General features: G+C 47.4%; 1 protein-coding gene across 1 annotated transcript in view; it reads left to right on the top strand.

Annotated features, from left to right (window-relative positions):
• The first annotated feature begins 774 nt into the window (after positions 1-774).
• Mpp4 (MAGUK p55 scaffold protein 4) overlaps positions 775-17,372 on the top strand; it is a 44,795-nt gene continuing 28,197 nt past the window's right edge. The window contains exons 1-10 of the mRNA XM_051154532.1: positions 775-1,050; positions 5,186-5,263; positions 7,282-7,362; positions 7,907-8,038; positions 8,577-8,658; positions 11,398-11,483; positions 12,893-12,964; positions 14,362-14,558; positions 15,586-15,656; positions 17,179-17,196. Of these exons, the coding sequence (XP_051010489.1) occupies positions 799-1,050; positions 5,186-5,263; positions 7,282-7,362; positions 7,907-8,038; positions 8,577-8,658; positions 11,398-11,483; positions 12,893-12,964; positions 14,362-14,558; positions 15,586-15,656; positions 17,179-17,196 (1,069 nt within the window). The 5' untranslated portion in view covers positions 775-798. The remainder of the gene's footprint in view (positions 1,051-5,185; positions 5,264-7,281; positions 7,363-7,906; positions 8,039-8,576; positions 8,659-11,397; positions 11,484-12,892; positions 12,965-14,361; positions 14,559-15,585; positions 15,657-17,178; positions 17,197-17,372) is intronic.

The raw sequence follows: 17,372 nt of genomic DNA, 5'->3' as shown, positions 1-17,372 counted from the left end.
ATGAAAAAAAAAAAAAAAAGCCAAGGATTTACTGTGTATGTATTTCCTTTCCTCAGTAGAATATTGAAACTTATATCAGGAAATCTAATGAAGGGGTGTGGCAAAACTGCTCAGTGAGTGAGGGTACTTGTCATTAGAGCTGGTGACCTGAGGAAGAGAAAGCCAACTCCCTCAAATTATCCTCCGATCTACACACATGCACACACACAAAGATGCACACACACATGCGCACATACACATAAAATGTGAAAAAAAAAAAAAAGGTCTAATGGGAGGGCCAGCCAGATGGCTCCGTGGATAAAGACTCTTGCTGCCACAACTGACCCCAGTTCTACCCCTGGGACCCACAGGGTCAAAGGAGAGATCTAACTCCCACAAGTCACCTTCTGACATTCACATAAATGCTGTAGCATGCGTTCCTCCCTGCCTCGTGCGAATAAATAACTCAATGTAATTTTAAAACTCTGAAGTCTAATGGAAGAGGTTTTCAGTAACACTTTCAGTAAATATTTTCAGAAAAGGGCAAAAATAACCAACTGTGTTAGTTTGAGATGGAGAAAGAAGGTCCAGAAAACAACTGGATGGTTCAGGGATAAAGTCCTGTCTGGTAAGGTGGGAGAGGGGAAAGCGATTGCATTGTTTTCATGCTGTGTCACGTCTAAGGATCACCACTACACTTCACCTAACATTAGTCACAGCCCTGTGCGAAAGCTAGCTTATTTGCAGTTTGCCAAAAGGAGGGTTTTTTTTTTTTTTCCCCCACTGAGTCACATTGGTCTTCTGAAGTTTGTCACATAAATGATGAGACAGGGTATGGAGCCAGCCTTAGGCCTTAAGTCCAGTGCTGTCCCCACTGGTACGGAGTGTCTAGCAATCCCAGCAGTCCTGGCTGCTCCAGTCACGCTAGCTGGCCTCTGTCCTTCCGTAGGCCTCTCTGGAATCCTGAGGCTCCTGCTGCAGGAACTGAGTCTTTTCTACAGCCGAGATGTGAGTGGCCTGTGTCTCTTATACGACCTCCTCCACTCCCCGTGGCTGCAGGCCCTGCTAAAGGTGAGTGCGTGCTCAAAGCCTTTGCTTGCTGTGACTGCCAAAAGCCAGTGTCTGGTCCATCCAAGTTTCTCTTAAAGCATGCCAAAAGTGTCGGGGTGTTGGTTTTCTGTTTTGTTTTGTTTTGTTTTTGCTTTGCTTTAAAAAAAAAAAAAATCAAAATGACACCTTCTTTATTTTCATGCTCTTAATTTGAGAAAGAAAAATAAAACCTCCATAAAACCCAAATTCGCAACATCCGACCTTGCTGTCAGGGAGGGGAGGATTTTCCTGTCTTCATATACAAGAACAGGAGAGGAGAAAACATCAGCAGAGCTCTGGTGGATCAAGGCCAGTCATGGCTGCTTGGGGAGCCATGGGAAAAACTCTGCCAGGTCACAGGCTTCCCAGGAGGACTCTAAACTGCTTCCATGTGCGATGCTTTCACAGCATCCTGAAGTAAGAGGCCATCACCAGAAACAGTGATGCTGGACTCCTCCACTGTCACTCCTTTTCATCAGTGCTCAGACCCACCGCGATCCCGGCTCGAGTGCCTCTGAGGATCCTCAACTGAGAAGCCAGAAAGGAGAAGTGCAACTTCTAACAGCCGTGCCACCAGGTCCTTGATTTTGCCAGTCCCAGTCATTTGTGGTGTCTCCACAGTTGGGTGGTCAGGGTTGGTTTCCGAGTGCTTTTTGGCCATGACATCATCTTGTTCATAGTGCCTGGGCCATCATGAACAGCTCTGTTTACTGTGCAGCCACGGGTGCTCATCACAATGCAGCAGAGTGAAAACGCACACTTAGCCAGGCATGGTGCACTCACCAGTGATGCAGACTTCTGAGGCTCCTTCATGTCAAATGTATCCTCTGACTCGGAGGTCATCTCTTCTCCAGACTGAGAGGTGTGGCAGCTCAGGGAAGCACCGCTGCTGGCTGGAATCTTTGCGGACTCCAAGTTTTCGGATTCTCGGAGTTTACCTCATACAATTTCTTGTAGCTTTCATTTGGCTTCAAGCACTCGAGGCCCTTCTTCACAAAGTTTTTTGAGGATGACTTTCGAGATTTTGCTCGGCTGGAGCAGTTTTGGAGGCCTTCAAGGGCAGGTCCTCAGAACCAAGCATGCTGCAGCTGACCTTAAGATTCTTGGGTATCACCTCGCTGTGGCTGGCCATGGTGAGCTCATGATGGACGTAGTTTGATGTCATGTCTCTTGTTCTCAAAGCGGTCAAAGGGAGCTAGCCAAGGAAAACATAGCAACATCCTGGATTCCATCTAGCCTTCTACAGAGAAGTGCTTGACGTCTAAGTGTCTTCTCCGTCATTGGCGAGGCTTTTACAGATTTCCGCATATTCCTCCTGAGTGATGCCATCAATGTTTCTGGTCCAAATGGGGTTGGCCTTGTTCAATTCTTCTGATCAAAGTATTTCTCCTCAGTGTTTTGTTTTGTTTTTTCCCTTCTCTCTCTCTCTCTTCCTCACCTGATCCCACATTTTAAGCTCAGGCTTTTTTTTTTTTCTCTCATCATTCTTATTTTTTCTTCTTTCTCTTTGTCTGCCTCGTTGTCACTAATCTCCTCCTCCGACAGAGAGTGATGGGGTGGCCTCTTCGCCACTTTTAACTCCTCCACTCTCCTGTTTAGTATAACGGGAGGCGAAGGATCACTGTTGGTGCTACAACAAGCTCTGTAACGTGCCTGTCTGACATGCACAAAGCCCTGGGTTAGATCCCGTTGCTGTGTGTTAGTCACTGCTCTATTGCTGTGAGGAGATGCCATGACCGAGGCAACTCATATAAAGAAGGCACTTAACTAGGGGGCTTGCTTACAGTTTTTAAAGGATTAGTCCACCATCTTCATGATGGCAAACAGATGGGCACGCCACTGGAGCAGGAGCCGAGAGCTTTATATTCCAATCGGGAGGCGACTGGCAGAGAAGGAGACACTGGGCCTGTCCCATGGGAGTTGAAACCTCAAAGCCCACCCCAGTAACACACCTCCTCCAACAAGGCTACACCCACTCCAACAAGGTTACACCTGGTAATCCTTGCCCCAAAATACTGCTCCCTGGTGACTAAACTTCAAACACATGAGGCTATGGGAGCCGTTCTCGTTCAAACCACCATAGCGGGCGAGATAACGCAGCCCTGTAATCCCAGCAGCACTCAGGAGATAGTGATAGAATAGTCATTAGTTTAAGGTCATCCATGGCTACAAGGTCAATTTGAAGACACCCTGGAATCAATGAGACCCTGTCTCCAAAAAAAGAGGAGGCAAGAGAAGAGGGGAGAGAGAGAGAGAGATAGAGAGAAAGAGAGAGGTGAGAGGGTGGGGGGCGGTGGGGGGCAAGCAAGCAGGCCGACATACATACACACAGAGAGACAGAAACATACACAGACACACCCCTGTTAGCTTTGGAAGCATTTAGGCATGCAAAACTGTGTCTACTCCTTTCTCTACCGTCCCTAACTTAGTTTTTCAGAGGCCCCTAGAGTCACAAACCAATCACCACAATGGCCACCAACAACTCCATATCAGCTTCCCACAATATCCTTTGTCCTTAAGGCCAGCAAGTCTGGAAAATAGAATGCTTTTATAAAAAGCCAATCATGGCCCAGCATGGTGGCAGGAAGCCGAAGGGTCTCCATGAATCAGACAAGTGAGTCACATGTCTACACAGTGAGTTTCAGGACAGTCAGAGATACTGAGTAAAACCCTGTCTCAAAAACCAAAACAAAACAAAATGTCATAACAAAACAGCATTCCTCTTTTTTCTTTTCTTTTTTTTTTTTTAAATCAGAAAGTAAACTATGCACAGTTCTGGTTGGAACTTTTCCTTACCCTCATAGAGTCTTCGTTTGTTTGTTTTGGTTTTTTTTGAGACAGGGTTTCTCTGTGCAGCCCTGGCTGTCCTGGAACTCGCTTGTAGACCAGACTGGCCTTGAACTCAGAGATCTGCCTGCAGGCCTCAGCCTTCCAAGGGCTGGGATTTAAGGCATGCGCCATACAGAGATGTCCTGAACAAGTGTTCTTAAGAAAGATTCTTTTGAAGTTATTTTTGGGGATGTGGGTGTTTGAACTGAGCATGAAATATGGCCAGCCTTACGATACATGACGATATTATATTTTTTAGAATTGAAGTGGTAACATCTTCTGTATAACCAAAGACACATTACTTGTTTTATAGCTCTTGGATCTCACTATTAGACCTGGCTGGCCTGGAACTTGTTATGGAGACTGTGCCTAGTGAGCCCTTCACACCTATACCCCATCCCACCCCACCCCTCATCCAACACCCTCCATGACTGGGGAGTTTTGGTTTTATTATAAAAGTTCTTTGTGCCTAGTGCTCCCTACAGCCATTAGCCAGCGTAGATCACCGCCACATACACTTGAGTACCAGCCCTCAGTACAGCTGGAAACTTGCTCATCACACACACAGATGGGAAGGCTAGGCTGCTTCTTGGACCTCCTTTCTCCATCTGTAAAAGAAATTTGTTTCCCAAAATAAGGTGACGGGCAGCACTGTGAAGCCAGACAACCTTTGCTTACTCAGCTTGGTTCTTCATCGTGTATGGAAGAGACCCCAGGGGTCAAGAGAGACAGAGCTGGAGTTTGTGCAGTTGAATTTGCTCTGGAGGGATTGTCTAAGGGAGGAGGACTGACCAGCTTCAAAGACCAGAGTGTTGGATGAGCATGCTTCAAATGTCTGGCTTCTTCCTCGGGACCCTTGGTGGGCACACAATTCATGGCCTGCATGGTTGCCCAGCACAGAGGTCCTAAGGGGTCTCTACCCCACAGACCCTCCCTTGAGAGGGCCCACATGCACTATGTATAGATAGAGCTCTGTTGGTGTCGGCCCCAGAAATCTTCCCTTTACTTCCCTCACTTTAACAAGAGAAACATTTGCATAGTTTTTATTGATGAACTTGCTCTGGGGCTGTGAGCCTCCTGGTAGCAGGCAGGAGTGAAGGTTCTAAAGTGCAGGGCCCACCAGGGGAGAATTCACACAGTGCCACCACGCACTGCTGCCTCAGGGCCGCCTTGGCTGTTTCTTCCTGTGACAGCCTTTGCTTTGCTGTTTTTTCCTGTGACAGCCTTTGCTTTAAAATGTTGGTGGTCACATCTTCTGTATAGTTCTCCCACTTTCGCCCGTCTGCAGGTCTATGACTGCCTCCAGAAGTTTAAAGAGAGGAAGCTGGTTCCTGTTACAACCCATGCACAGGTCTTATCCTGTGAGGTAAGCTGGCTCCATCCAGAAGAGCCATAGACCCCCTGCTGATATCCTCTGACCTCTAGTATTTGTTTAGATGAATGGAGATTTCTTCTATGGAAACTTAGGCAATGAGTATTCACTTTAATAAACGTTCTTAATTGAACTTAATATAAAAAAGAAAATGTCTTCCAAAATCACACACACACACACACACACACACACACACACACACACACACACACACACACACGTGCACACGCATTTCTAACACCTGACCATCTTTCTTTTCGCCCATCTGTCTTTTACATTCAACTGACCTTATGTAAAGAGTCACATTACAAATGATTCTCCAGTTTCTAACATGGATCCTGTTTATAGTCCAGATTTTGCTCCTCAGCTTCCTCCTCCCCATCTTACTCAAAGTTGGATGGCCACCTGGAACTTAGCATGCCCCCAACATGCCCCTCAGCTCACCCCCCTCATGGCCTTTCCTGTCTCGGTTAATGGCAGCTCTGTCACTGCAGTGCCACTGGCAGGCCAGAATCTTGGGAGTAACCTATGAGTCTATGCTTTCTCCCACATCTCATCCAGTCTGGATGTCTGCTCCTGTCAGCTCCACTTCCAAATACATCTGGACTCTCGCCAGTCCTGTGCACTTAACACAATGCAGAAGAAGCCATGAGCATGCCTCACACAGGTAGCTGGCTGTCACTTCCACCATCTCTCTCAGCTCCACATTAGCTCCCCCATGCCTGCTTCCAACAGAGAGGCATGTCAGACCACATCATTTCTCTGCCTCAGTCCTTCTTATGACCTCCCATCTCAGGACAAAATACCAAGGTTGTTGTACTCCTGGGCATGATGGGGCCTGTCAGGTGGCTTTCTTTCACACTTATTTTTTCCACCTGTTCTTTCTGCTCCAACCATGTTGGTATCATGGCCGGCAGCCTCCTGTGGCATCCTTTGCCTATGCCCTCCCCTGACCTACTCACGAGCCACCTGTTCCGCTCAGTCACAGGCCACATTCCAGGAAGAGCTCTTCCTGGCCACCTGTCTAAACTTGGGCTCCTTCCTGAGACTCCCTGGCCAACTTCCCTGGTTTATTTTCCCTCTTAATTCTTTATATCAGATGAAATTGGTCCCTCTCTGTTTTATTTATTGCCTAAGGGAGTGAGAATTTATGCCTGCCTGTTAACTATGCTACCATCAACTGAAACAGTGTCCAATGTCTAAAACGTATTCAAAGTCATAGAAGAAATCAGAGGTGGGGGGAGTGAGGGAGGGGGAGGGGGAGACAGAGACAGAGGAGAAGAAAGAAGAGATTGCACCCCCCCCCAGCAATCAGCAGTTCAGACTGTCCCCCGTTGTCTGCAGGATAACATACACATGGCATTTCACTCACTTGGAACCCAGTGCACAGTCGTGAAGCCTGTGGCCCGGATGTTTTATCTGGCTGTGTGCTGTGAAGCGTGGCTGCTGAGCAGTCGTACTTTGGAAGACATCACGTCTTCTGGGAGCAGGGGTACAGTTCAGCCCAGGCCATTTTACATTTGCAGCAAGCCTCAAGAAACTACTGATAAAGTGATATGCTTTTATATAAAACTCAGCATTCCCATTTTCCAATCAACCAATGGAGCTTCTCATGAAGCCTGAATTCTGAGGTCACCTGTAGCTCAGCCTCAGCGCTTATAATGCATTGATATTGATAAAGAACCAGAGGAGAAGGGCTTTGCTACACAGACTGTCGAGGTATGGGGAATCGGATGTGGGTCCTCTAAAAGAACAGCAGGCTCTCATAACCCCGAGCCACCTCTCCAGCCCCAAGGCAATGAAGATTTTAAGCATTTTATTTTATTTCATTTTGCCTTTTGGAAACAAGAGCTCACCTGCAGGCCAGGGTAGTCTGTAACTCACTTTGTAGCCAAGCCAGTCTCAGACTTTTGGTGATCCTCACATCTCAGGCTCTCAAGGGCTAGGATTACAAGCGTGAGCCACCTGGCTTCAAATATTTTATACTGTTTATTTTTCCCATCATGAATCAGGTCTTGGAGCTCTTACCCAAAGCCTCCAGTTCCCCTGAGATCCAAGAGCTAAGACAATTCCTCCAGGCCCCTCACTGGAAGGTAAGCAATTATTAGGGTAAAAGAAATGATCCCTCTAGAATTGTGGGCAGTCATCAGGGTACCTTCTGGCTACAGAGAAATAATCTATATACTTTCTCCCATGTAGGAAAGATTTCTAATTTTGAATACAGTGTATGAAATTATTTGGGATATACACTTATTTGCATATATGCTTGTGCCTGTGTGAGTTTGTGTGCAGTTGCCTGCAGAGGCCAGAAGAGGGCAGGCCCACTGAACTAGTAGCGAGTTCCTTTTTACCCTGTTAAGCCCCGAGGCACCTCTCTGGCCCCTGAAAGAGATTACTGTACATTTTTTTAACCTCTGTATTCCTGACCTCTAGTTTCCTCATCTATAAAAAAAAAAAAAAGGGACAATGAATATACCTATCTCACGAAGTGACTGTGATTGAATTTGCTTAGAACTGTGCCCGACATGCAGGTGTGGTGTTTTGTGGCTATGAATCTTACACAATATGGAGTCACCGTCTCAGGGATGCACATGTGCCGCGTGTGACATGTGCTTACCTTTTCTTTTCTGTCCCCAGGCTTTGCTCAGGGCTCATGACACAGTGGCTCAGAAGGATTTTGAGCCCCTTCTCCCTCCGCTGCCAGACAACATCCCTGACAGCGAAGAGGCACTGCGGATTGTCTGTTTGGTGAAAAACCAACAGCCCCTGGTAAGAAAATCCTTCTATCTTCTGTTTGGGGGACACCAGGGCTCATTGCGATGTAAGTTATATCTAATAGTTATTTGAATGGCAATTTTGTCTCTGTCACACATAAAGTGAAAATAGAGGTATAATAGTACAATTTTCCCTGTGGCTCAAACACGCTGCTGGTCATAATGTTTTCATCTTTGAAACATTTATATTTATTATTTTTTATGAGAATATAAGATATTAACCTTTTTTGATGCCAGGCGTGGGGCGCACACCTTTAATCCCAGCACTCAGGAGGCAGAGGCAGGCAGATCGCTGTGAGTTCAAGGCCAGCCTGGTCTACAAAGCGAGTCCAAGGCAGCCAAGGCCACACAAAGGAACCCTGTCTCAAAAACAAAAGACAACAAACAAACAAACAAACAAAAGCCTGTATTATTTATTTTATTTGCCCTTCATGTATTTTACTCAATTCTAGTACACTGGCCTACATCTTTCTTTTGTACTACTAGGAAGCTGGTAAGATACTAATTGATTCTCTGTTGTGTTCTCTCCTCAGGGAGCTACCATCAAGCGCCATGAGATAACAGGGGACATCCTGGTGGCCAGGGTCATCCATGGTGGGCTGGTGGAGAGGAGCGGTAAGCTGGGGTGGCAAGATACGAGGGAGACGCAGAGAACACTGGGGTCTAATGGCTTTTCCAGGAGCATAGAAATCCCTTTCTGCACTTAGGTCATGGCCTTCAGTTGCCCCTTTGCTTGGCTAGAACAGTAAAGAATCAAGGAACAGATGTTCATAGGGACTCCAGCACCCTTGTTAGGGGGCCCTACATGCTTGGCTCTACAAGGATGCGTTCTTGGTAGCATTCTCAAGGCTCCCAAACCAAGCAAACATTATCACGACATTTTGCAGATGGAAGAACCCAGCCTCTTCAGCTTCCAAAATGGCAGAGCTCTTGTTCGTCTTGAACTGCCTCTTGTTTGTGTTTTCCACCTGCCACGCACATCTTCCTTTTGCTCTGTGCATTCACACCTGCCCCATGTCCATGGTCCCCACAGCCTCCTGCAGCATGTGGCTGGCGCCCTGACACCCTCCTAGAAAATTCTAAGGAGTCTCTCATTGCAAGTCCCCTGGCCCTTCTTTCATCTTTTCATCTTTGGCTCTTTCCCGATGGGCCAACATCATCCTCAATTTCTCTCTGGATGGTCATCCCGCTTCTGTCTCAGCTCTCTGAAATCTCTTGTCTCTTCTTGCATTTCTCAAGGCTTTAAAAAAAAATAGCAACACGTGCCAGATGCAGTGGTACACGCCTGTAATCTTCAGCACTGAGGAGGCAGAGGCAGGTAGATCGTTGTGAGTTCGAGGCCAGCCTGGTCTACATATCGAGTCCAGGACAGCCAGGGCTACACAGAGAAACCCTGTCTTAAAAAACCAACCCTCCCCCCCAAAACCCACATAATAATCATACATATTAACAAGCTACAGTGTAGAAATACAATTTATATATACATGTAGTAATAAAGATATTTACTTTTCTAAATTGGAAATTAATGTTTCCATACAGTACATTCTGATCACAGTTTTCCATCCATCTTCTCCCCGATCTCTCCACCTCCACCCACATGAAATTTCATGCCTTTTTTTTCTCTCTTTATTTAGAAAAGGAACAGGCAAACAAAGAAAGCAAACAAACCAGAATAAATATTTTTTAAAAGAAAAGAAAAAGCATAAGAAACATACACAAACGAAACTCATAACAACACAGAATTGGAGACCGTAATATATAAGCAAATGACCAGGGAGGTAAAAATGCTCAAAGCAATATGAGACCGAAGGAAAGTCTACAAAAATGCCATTAAAAGAAAAAAAGAAAGAAAGAAAAGAAAAATGCCATAGAGTTCATTTTGTGTTAGCCATCTACTGCCGCGCACGGGACCTGCCCTGAAGTGTGGTTTGAATACTCAGAGAGACTCTGTTGGAGGACACTAATTTTTCCATTGCAAGCACTTGTCAATTGGAGCTGGCTTCTTTGTTAGGGCTCGTGTCATTTTTCCCCTCTCGGTGCTGGGACACTGTCTAGCATGGACCTGTACATGCTGCCACAGTCCCTGTGAGCTGAGATGTCGGTCCTGTTGTGCTTGGAAGACGCTGTTTCCTTGGCGTCATCCATTCCCTCTGGCTCATCCTATGCTTCTGCCTCCTCTTCCTTGGGTTCCCTGAGCAACCCTGAGGGGCGGGGCCTGATGGAGAAATCCCACTTAAGACCGGGCTTCAAAGCCTCGCCCCCTGGGCACATTACCTGGTGGTGGTGGGTCTCTGTATGGTTCCCATCGACGGCAGGATGGAACTTTTCTGATGATGGCTGAGCACAACACTAACGTGTGGAAATAGGAGTCATTTTATTGCTTTCTTCCTTTAGCAGACCATATATTTGGTTTCCCCCGAGGCCCATGGACGATCTCCTCCCAGGTTCTTGGTTACCCAAGCAGTGTCAGGGATGATATCTGAATTCCCATCTACGTAAATAGTTGTGTTAGGAATCGAATAGTTCTCCTTTCTGGTTTTTAAACTAAAATGCACAATCCAGTATTGTGAAGTACAAACATCCTAGATAGTGCTTTAAAACATGAAGGGCGTTAGCTTTGTCTGTGTACATGTGTGTATGCATGTATGTTTGTATGTATGTGTGAATGTGTTTGTGTATGCATGTGTGCGTGTGTGTGTGTGTGTGTGTGTGTGTGTGTGTGTGTGGTTAGGGACCAAACTCAGGCTTTGCACATGGTAGGTAGGTGCTCTACCACTGAACTGTGACCCTGAGCTCACTATCCCCGGCTTCTACCTCCACACCATGTCTCCACACCATGTTCATCTTATCCCCCAAGTTCCTCCACACTGCATTTTTTGTTTGTTTGTTTGTTTTTGTTCTTCATAACAGACTTTCTCTGTGTTATCTTAGCAGTCCTAAGCTTGCTGTGTAGACCAGGCTGGCCTTGAACTCACAACGATCCATCTGCCTTTGCCTCCCGAGTGCTGGGATTAAAGGTGTGCTCCACCACACCTGGCTTCAACACTGCCTCTTTTGAAGAACAGCCTACTCCTCCTCCTTTTCACGAGTCATTCACTCACCACTCTGACGCCGTTAGTGTTCTGATGGCCAGCACTTGGGTCCGTTTCAGAACATCCAAGTAGCAAAACAAACAATTCGCTCTTGGTAGGAAATGTGGGGCTCACAGACAGTTGTGGGGGTATAAGTTTGGGTAAACATTTTGTTTTTTAATTTAAAAAATTTCAAACATGTTTGGGGTCATGAGCTTGTGGTTGAAATAACGGCCTCTGTTTTATTCCTCTGGGCCCCTCTGTTTGTGTTCCTGTTACCTAGGGTTGCTGTACGCTGGAGACAAACTCGTGGAAGTTAATGGAATTTCAGTAGAAGGGCTAGAGCCTGAGCAAGTGGTCCATATTCTGGTAACTGTCCTACCTCTGCCTTTTGTTAGTGAGTTAGTGCCGTGCTGTGCCCCAAAGTGCGTGTGCTATGATGTGATGGCATTTGAGTCCCTCCAGCAGCTTTCCATCTCTAGCCCCCGACCTTGTCTGCTGCCATGTGACTCATCACGTTTCCTGTTAACCATACCTCCTGTTCCCAGAAGTTCTAGGCCAGGCTGGGAACTGTCCCCCCCACCCCCTCACCTCACTTCCTCACCCCCCATCCCCTCAACCCCCACCCAAGTCTTTCATGCTCTGTGCTCAGTAGGAAATTGAGCCTGGGGAGAGTGAGGTTTTGGAGACAGTTTGAGCCTGAGAAACCTCCCCTCGCTCCCTAATACGGTTATACAGACTTACGTCTGGTCAGCCACTTTCTCGGAGCAGCTTCGAGGGTAGGTAGAGAAGGTCACCAGAAGGCAACAAATGGGCAGGAAGAATTCTTGCTTTGTATCTGCTCTTGTTCCTTGGTGGCCGGTGCTCAGAATTTTAGAAATCAACATGGTTCAAGCTGGCTCCAGCATCTGTCCAGCCTGGATGCCTGCGAACCAGCCTTTTATCTCCAGCTCCCACTCTCATTTGTCAGGCTCTCCCTAGCACCAGCCACTCAGCGCTTGCTCCCCACTGAGACACAGCAATGCCCATCTCCCCCACGGACACGCCAGGTAGTTTTCAGTGATGGCAGGGAGACCCAGGTCAAAAGTGATAAATACAGCCAGAACCCCTAAATATTTTGTAAGCTACTACCCCGAGATTCCATGTGCTATGGGAGGTTCTGCAAAGGGAATTTGGAGTATGTCTATCTTGGATAGCAACCAAGCAGGTCTCTAGCTCAGCCTCCTGGCCCCAGCTGTGGAGTGGGCAGGACGATGCTCGTGGGCTCAGAGCTCAGCATTAAGCCGCAAGGGTCTCTTTCCCCATTCATGTGAAGGGCCCTTCATTTCTATTTCTAGTTTGGAAAGTTCTGGGGTCTACCAGAAGACTTGGGGGAGCCCTTTGTTCTTTCCATCGGGCTGCGACAGCTGGCTCAGAAACGAGTGTTCAGGAAAGGCTCACCGGGTGACGGTGAGAAAGGCAGTCAAAGATGTTATCTTTCCCCCAGGGTGTGTGGGAGAAAGATCTTGCTGGTGAGTGCACTGAGGGTCCTGGGGAGAGGCCACCTCAATGTAGGCTTTTGCAGCAAGTGACCCCATTACTGTGGACTGAGTCAGAGATAAATTGCTTCCCAGTTTCCATTTTTGGGTAGTGACAATTATTTGTTGACACCCCACCCTCACCCCCACCCCATGACAGTTGCTGTGGCAAATGTTGTCATTAGACCTGAACATGTTCAGATGTTAATAGATCTGCTGCACCTTGGAGCTCATGCTTGGCCACTCTTTGCCGTCCTCCAGGCTATGTCTTGTGGGACGATCATGTTCAAGGTGATCCCGGTGTCTGCCCCACCTGTGAGCAGCCAGACGCTGGTAAGAACATGGAGGGACAGTGGCTAGATACGTCGGACAGCGGTCCTCTCCACTGGATTGTTTTGGACAGGGATTCAGTGTTTGGGATAAAGGGACAGAACAAAGGGGGCGGGACACCATGGGATTAAGAAGTGGCGTCAAAAATGGTGGAAATGTGAACAAGAATATTTCAGAAGTAAAAGATTCTGTTTTACAACACATGTTAAGATGTTTTATTAGTATGTATTAATTAGACATAATTATAGGTTTTATTGTGACATCTCATACAGGTAGATAACTATTTTGATCATCTTCAATCCTACACCCATTAATCTTGTTATCTTTCCAACTAGCCCCATTTCTACCTCCATATCTTATCTATGTCTGTGCATGCATGTGTGTGTGTATGTATGTGTGTCTGTGTGAACAAGATTCATCAGAGTTCTTAACAGGAACACGGAAGCAAATATCTCAATCTTCCCATGCACCACTGATGGTTTAAAATGCTGAGGGGAAAGGCGTGGGGCCCCATGAGCCCTATGACAGGGTGTTGACCTGCCCAATCATGTAGGTAATCATAGTGGCTGTGAGTTCAAGACTGCAACAGCTATACCATGCCTGTAAGTCAGTGTCTGCACCGCTCTTCCCACTTCTATTTCTGTCCCTTCTTCTACAATGTTCTCTGAGCTTTGGAGTGGATAATGTAGCTATCCCATTTATGGCTATTCATTGAATAATTATCCATTCTCAATACTTTGACCACTTAAGAGGCTTTGCAGTAACTACAGGGCCACTGCAAAAAGAAGCCATCTGACCAGAGCTAAAAGCATCACTATAGGTATGATAAGCAGTTACCGGGAAAGCAGCTGGACGGGCAAATCACGCCCATTTGGTAAAACATTATCAGTAGCTTCCCATCCAGGCCTGTAACCTCCGCGGTCACAGGCTTTTGACAGTATTCACAGTACCAAATGCGAATTCACTCCTATGGAGTAAGCATCATATCCCACTGGAAAGCGTTGGTTATGGCCCGAATAGACTTGCCACTGTTGCAGCAAAGAGCTCACTTTGCCTGGCTGGTTGGCATGACTACATACGAATCTGCAGATAAGTAACACTGTTGATGGCGATTCTTCCCCAGCAGCAGGTATTGCACCTTCTAGCGCTAACCAGGAGGAGGAAGCTGCCAGCCTAGTTCCAGGCTGATTTCTCCGTACCCTGGAGCCAAGATGCCAACAGCAACCCGCCCCCAGGCCCCCCTCCCCCCAGCATTTAGATTAAAAGAACAACTCTCCTTCATGGTGAGGGTAGACAAGGAAGATGAAAGCAGCAGGCGGAGGAGAAGGGGTGACGGTTTTGAGTTGTGATGGCTACAGGCAAGCGTCCCTCTGACGGTACCCTTACGTACCTGCTGTCAGGTTTATGTTCGCGCCATGATTGATTACTGGCCCCAGGAGGATCCCGACATCCCCTGCATGGATGCTGGACTGCCTTTCTTGAAAGGGGACATTCTACAGATTGTGGACCAGAATGACGCCCTCTGGTGGCAGGCCCGGAAAATCTCAGACCTTGCTATCTGTGCTGGGCTGATCCCTTCTAACCAGCTTCTGAAGAGGTAAGGGGTGGGGTGGGGGATAGGGGATAGGGAGGTGGGGAGGTGGGAGGGTGAGGGGGTAGGGAGGTGAGGGGTGAGGGGGTGGAGGATGGGGAGGTGTGGATGTGGGGGTAAAAGGGTGGGGAGGTAGGGGGTGTTGGGGTGTGGGATGGGGAGGTGTGGAGGTGGGAGGTAGGGTTGGGGGTGGAGTGGGGTGAGGGGTGGAGTGTCACTCTTGGCATCAAAATTAGGCCACCAAACAGTGCTTGGGACACCAAGTTTCTGAACTTGTGATAAAAACACAAGCAGATGGAAGAACATGTGCACCCTGGTTTATAAACCCAAGTGTCAATTGACTGATAGACTTTCAGCTTCTTAAACACTAAAGGGACCAGAGTAGTAATACTCAGCTAGAAAAGATAGAAAATGCGACTAAATTAAACTTAAACATCTCTGTGGTCTGAATATGTTGACCCAATGCCCCATTCATGTAGTGAAATGTAGCCCCCAGAGCATCAGGCTAAAAGGCAAGGCCTTCAGGAGGTGACTAGATCATGGAGTATGTTAGTAAATTACAGCATCACGGGCGTGAGAAACTGAAAACGCAGAGAGGCTGCAGCTATCGACAGTGCATAGCCATAGGGCACGGCAGCGGGAGAGAGTGGCAGAGGTGCGGTGAGTCAACTGCCGTTGGATAAAAGACAGAGGCCCGCCCCCCAAGAGGCTCAGGTGTTAGAAGGGACACTTGCCTGCTTAATAAAACCATCTAGATTTACAGCTAGTGTTGGGAACATGGGAACAGCCAGAAAGAATGAGGAGCGACATCCCAAGTGGAAGCCTTTTAAAGGAAACGAAGGGTGTCCGGGAAATACTACTGGGAACCCAGGACAGCCAGCCGCTGCCGCAGGTTCAGTGTGGAATGGAGCCACCCGTGGTGTGCTGGAGCCAGATGACCCAGTCCCATCTTTGTGTCTCTCCCGAAACACACTATCAGTGCCACAGCCCTGACTATAAAGGTCAGCCCATCTTTGCTTTCTTTTCTGCCTAGGAAGCAGCGGGAATTCTGGTGGTCTCAGCCATACCAGCCTCACACCTGCCTCAAATCCACCCGACATGAATGTGCGTATGTGAGCGTGCACAGAGACCTCAGACTCAGCATGCGCATCCAAGAAGGCTGCTCCCCGCCCCTCAGGCTAGCTTCCTGCCTGAGAGAGGGGCTTAAATGTCCTTTCCCACCACCAGCCATCAGAACTCCTACCATAGGCAGCCATCCCTTTAGTTTTCAGTTGATGAAAAGGAGCCTCAGTGAGCACACCCATGGCCAAAAGCAACGTGGCGAGGAGAGGGTTTATTTTGCTCACACGTCCACACCACGGTCTATCATTGGGAAGTCAGATAGGAAAGTGGAGGCTGGTACCAACACAGAGGAGGAACACTGTACCGGTTAGTTTCTTATGGCCTCTTCAGTGTGCTTTCTTATACAAGCTGGGACCACAAATCTAGCCCAGGGATGGTACCACGCACACTGAGCTAGACCCTCCCACATCAATCAAGATTATACCTCAACAAAGTTGCCCGTCTGATGGAGGCCTTTTCTCAATTAAGACTTCTGCTTCCCAGATATGTTTAGGTTTATGTCAAGATGACAGAAACCAACCAGTGCAGAAGGCAAACACATCCTTTGGTTGAGGTCTGCTTAAGTCACACACACCCCGCCGCCACCACCACCAACGTCAAGTCCTCTAAGACCCCTGCCGATCTATGGATGCCATACCTGGACAGATGCTTGCGGCTGTGCAGTTGCACAGTCTCCATTTGTGTCTTTTGTTTTGTAATGTTAGGATTTATTTTCTTATTTGTTACATTGTGTGGGGGCGGAGTACAGGGGGCGGGTGTGTGTTTTGCCTGCATGAATGGAATGTCTGTGTATCACATGCATGCAATGCCCCAGGAGGCCAGCAGGGGGTATCAGAACCCCTAGGACTGGAGTTACAAATAGTTGTTAGCTTCCTTGTAGGTGCTGGGAACCAAACTCAGGTCCTCTGGAAAAGCAGCTAGTGCCATTAACTACCAAGGCATCTCTCCGTGCCCCATTTCTTTTCTTTTCTTTTTACTGGGGATCGAACCTAGGACTTGATACATGTTGAGTAAACCGTCTCCCACTGGGCTATACCCCAGCCCCATCCTGGGCCACTTTGACTAAGTGTGAGATGGAGTTGTCACTTAAGGAATCCAATGTGATCATTGGACAGTGTTCTTCATATGGTAGGGAGGATGGTGCTTAAAAGGGGAGTCCTTGGCCCAAAGTGCTTATAAAGTGCTTAAGGCCTTAATAAAGCTGTTGACAGTGAAAGACAGTAGTCAAGGAATGATAACACACAGCAGAAGCCAACTGGAGCCTACTGAGTGGTACCTTCAAAAACGGCCTGTAGGTGCTAAGGCAGGGGAGAGAGGGGACATAGGGAGACAGGAAGGGTACAGAGGAGACTCAATATAGGCAGTCGTTAGGTGTCTCCATGAATCCCCAGGATACTAATTTGCAATGTTGGTGCTTTGCTCTCTTGATTGTAAATTAACCTGAAAAAAAAAAAAAAAAACCGCAAGAATATGAACCACTATTCCCTTTTCTTCCCATCTCCAGCATTTTCTATGGAAGAAGGTAAGACACAGGATTCAGGAAAAAAAAACACCCTTACTTCCAAATACTCCTAGGAACTTCCTCTAAGCTTCAAAATTCACTTCGCTCCACTCAGGGATGTGAAGCTGTTCCTGTGTATGTGGTCGCGCGTAGCACAGGAAGGGTGTTTACCTTCTTCTAAGAGATCAAGGAGGAGG

The sequence above is a fragment of the Acomys russatus genome, chromosome 12 (assembly GCF_903995435.1).
Source record: "Acomys russatus chromosome 12, mAcoRus1.1, whole genome shotgun sequence".
In the NCBI taxonomy this organism is placed as follows: Eukaryota; Metazoa; Chordata; class Mammalia; order Rodentia; family Muridae; genus Acomys; species Acomys russatus.
The sequence above is the reverse complement of the archived record's forward strand: the minus strand, read 5'-3'. Positions and strand labels throughout refer to the sequence as shown.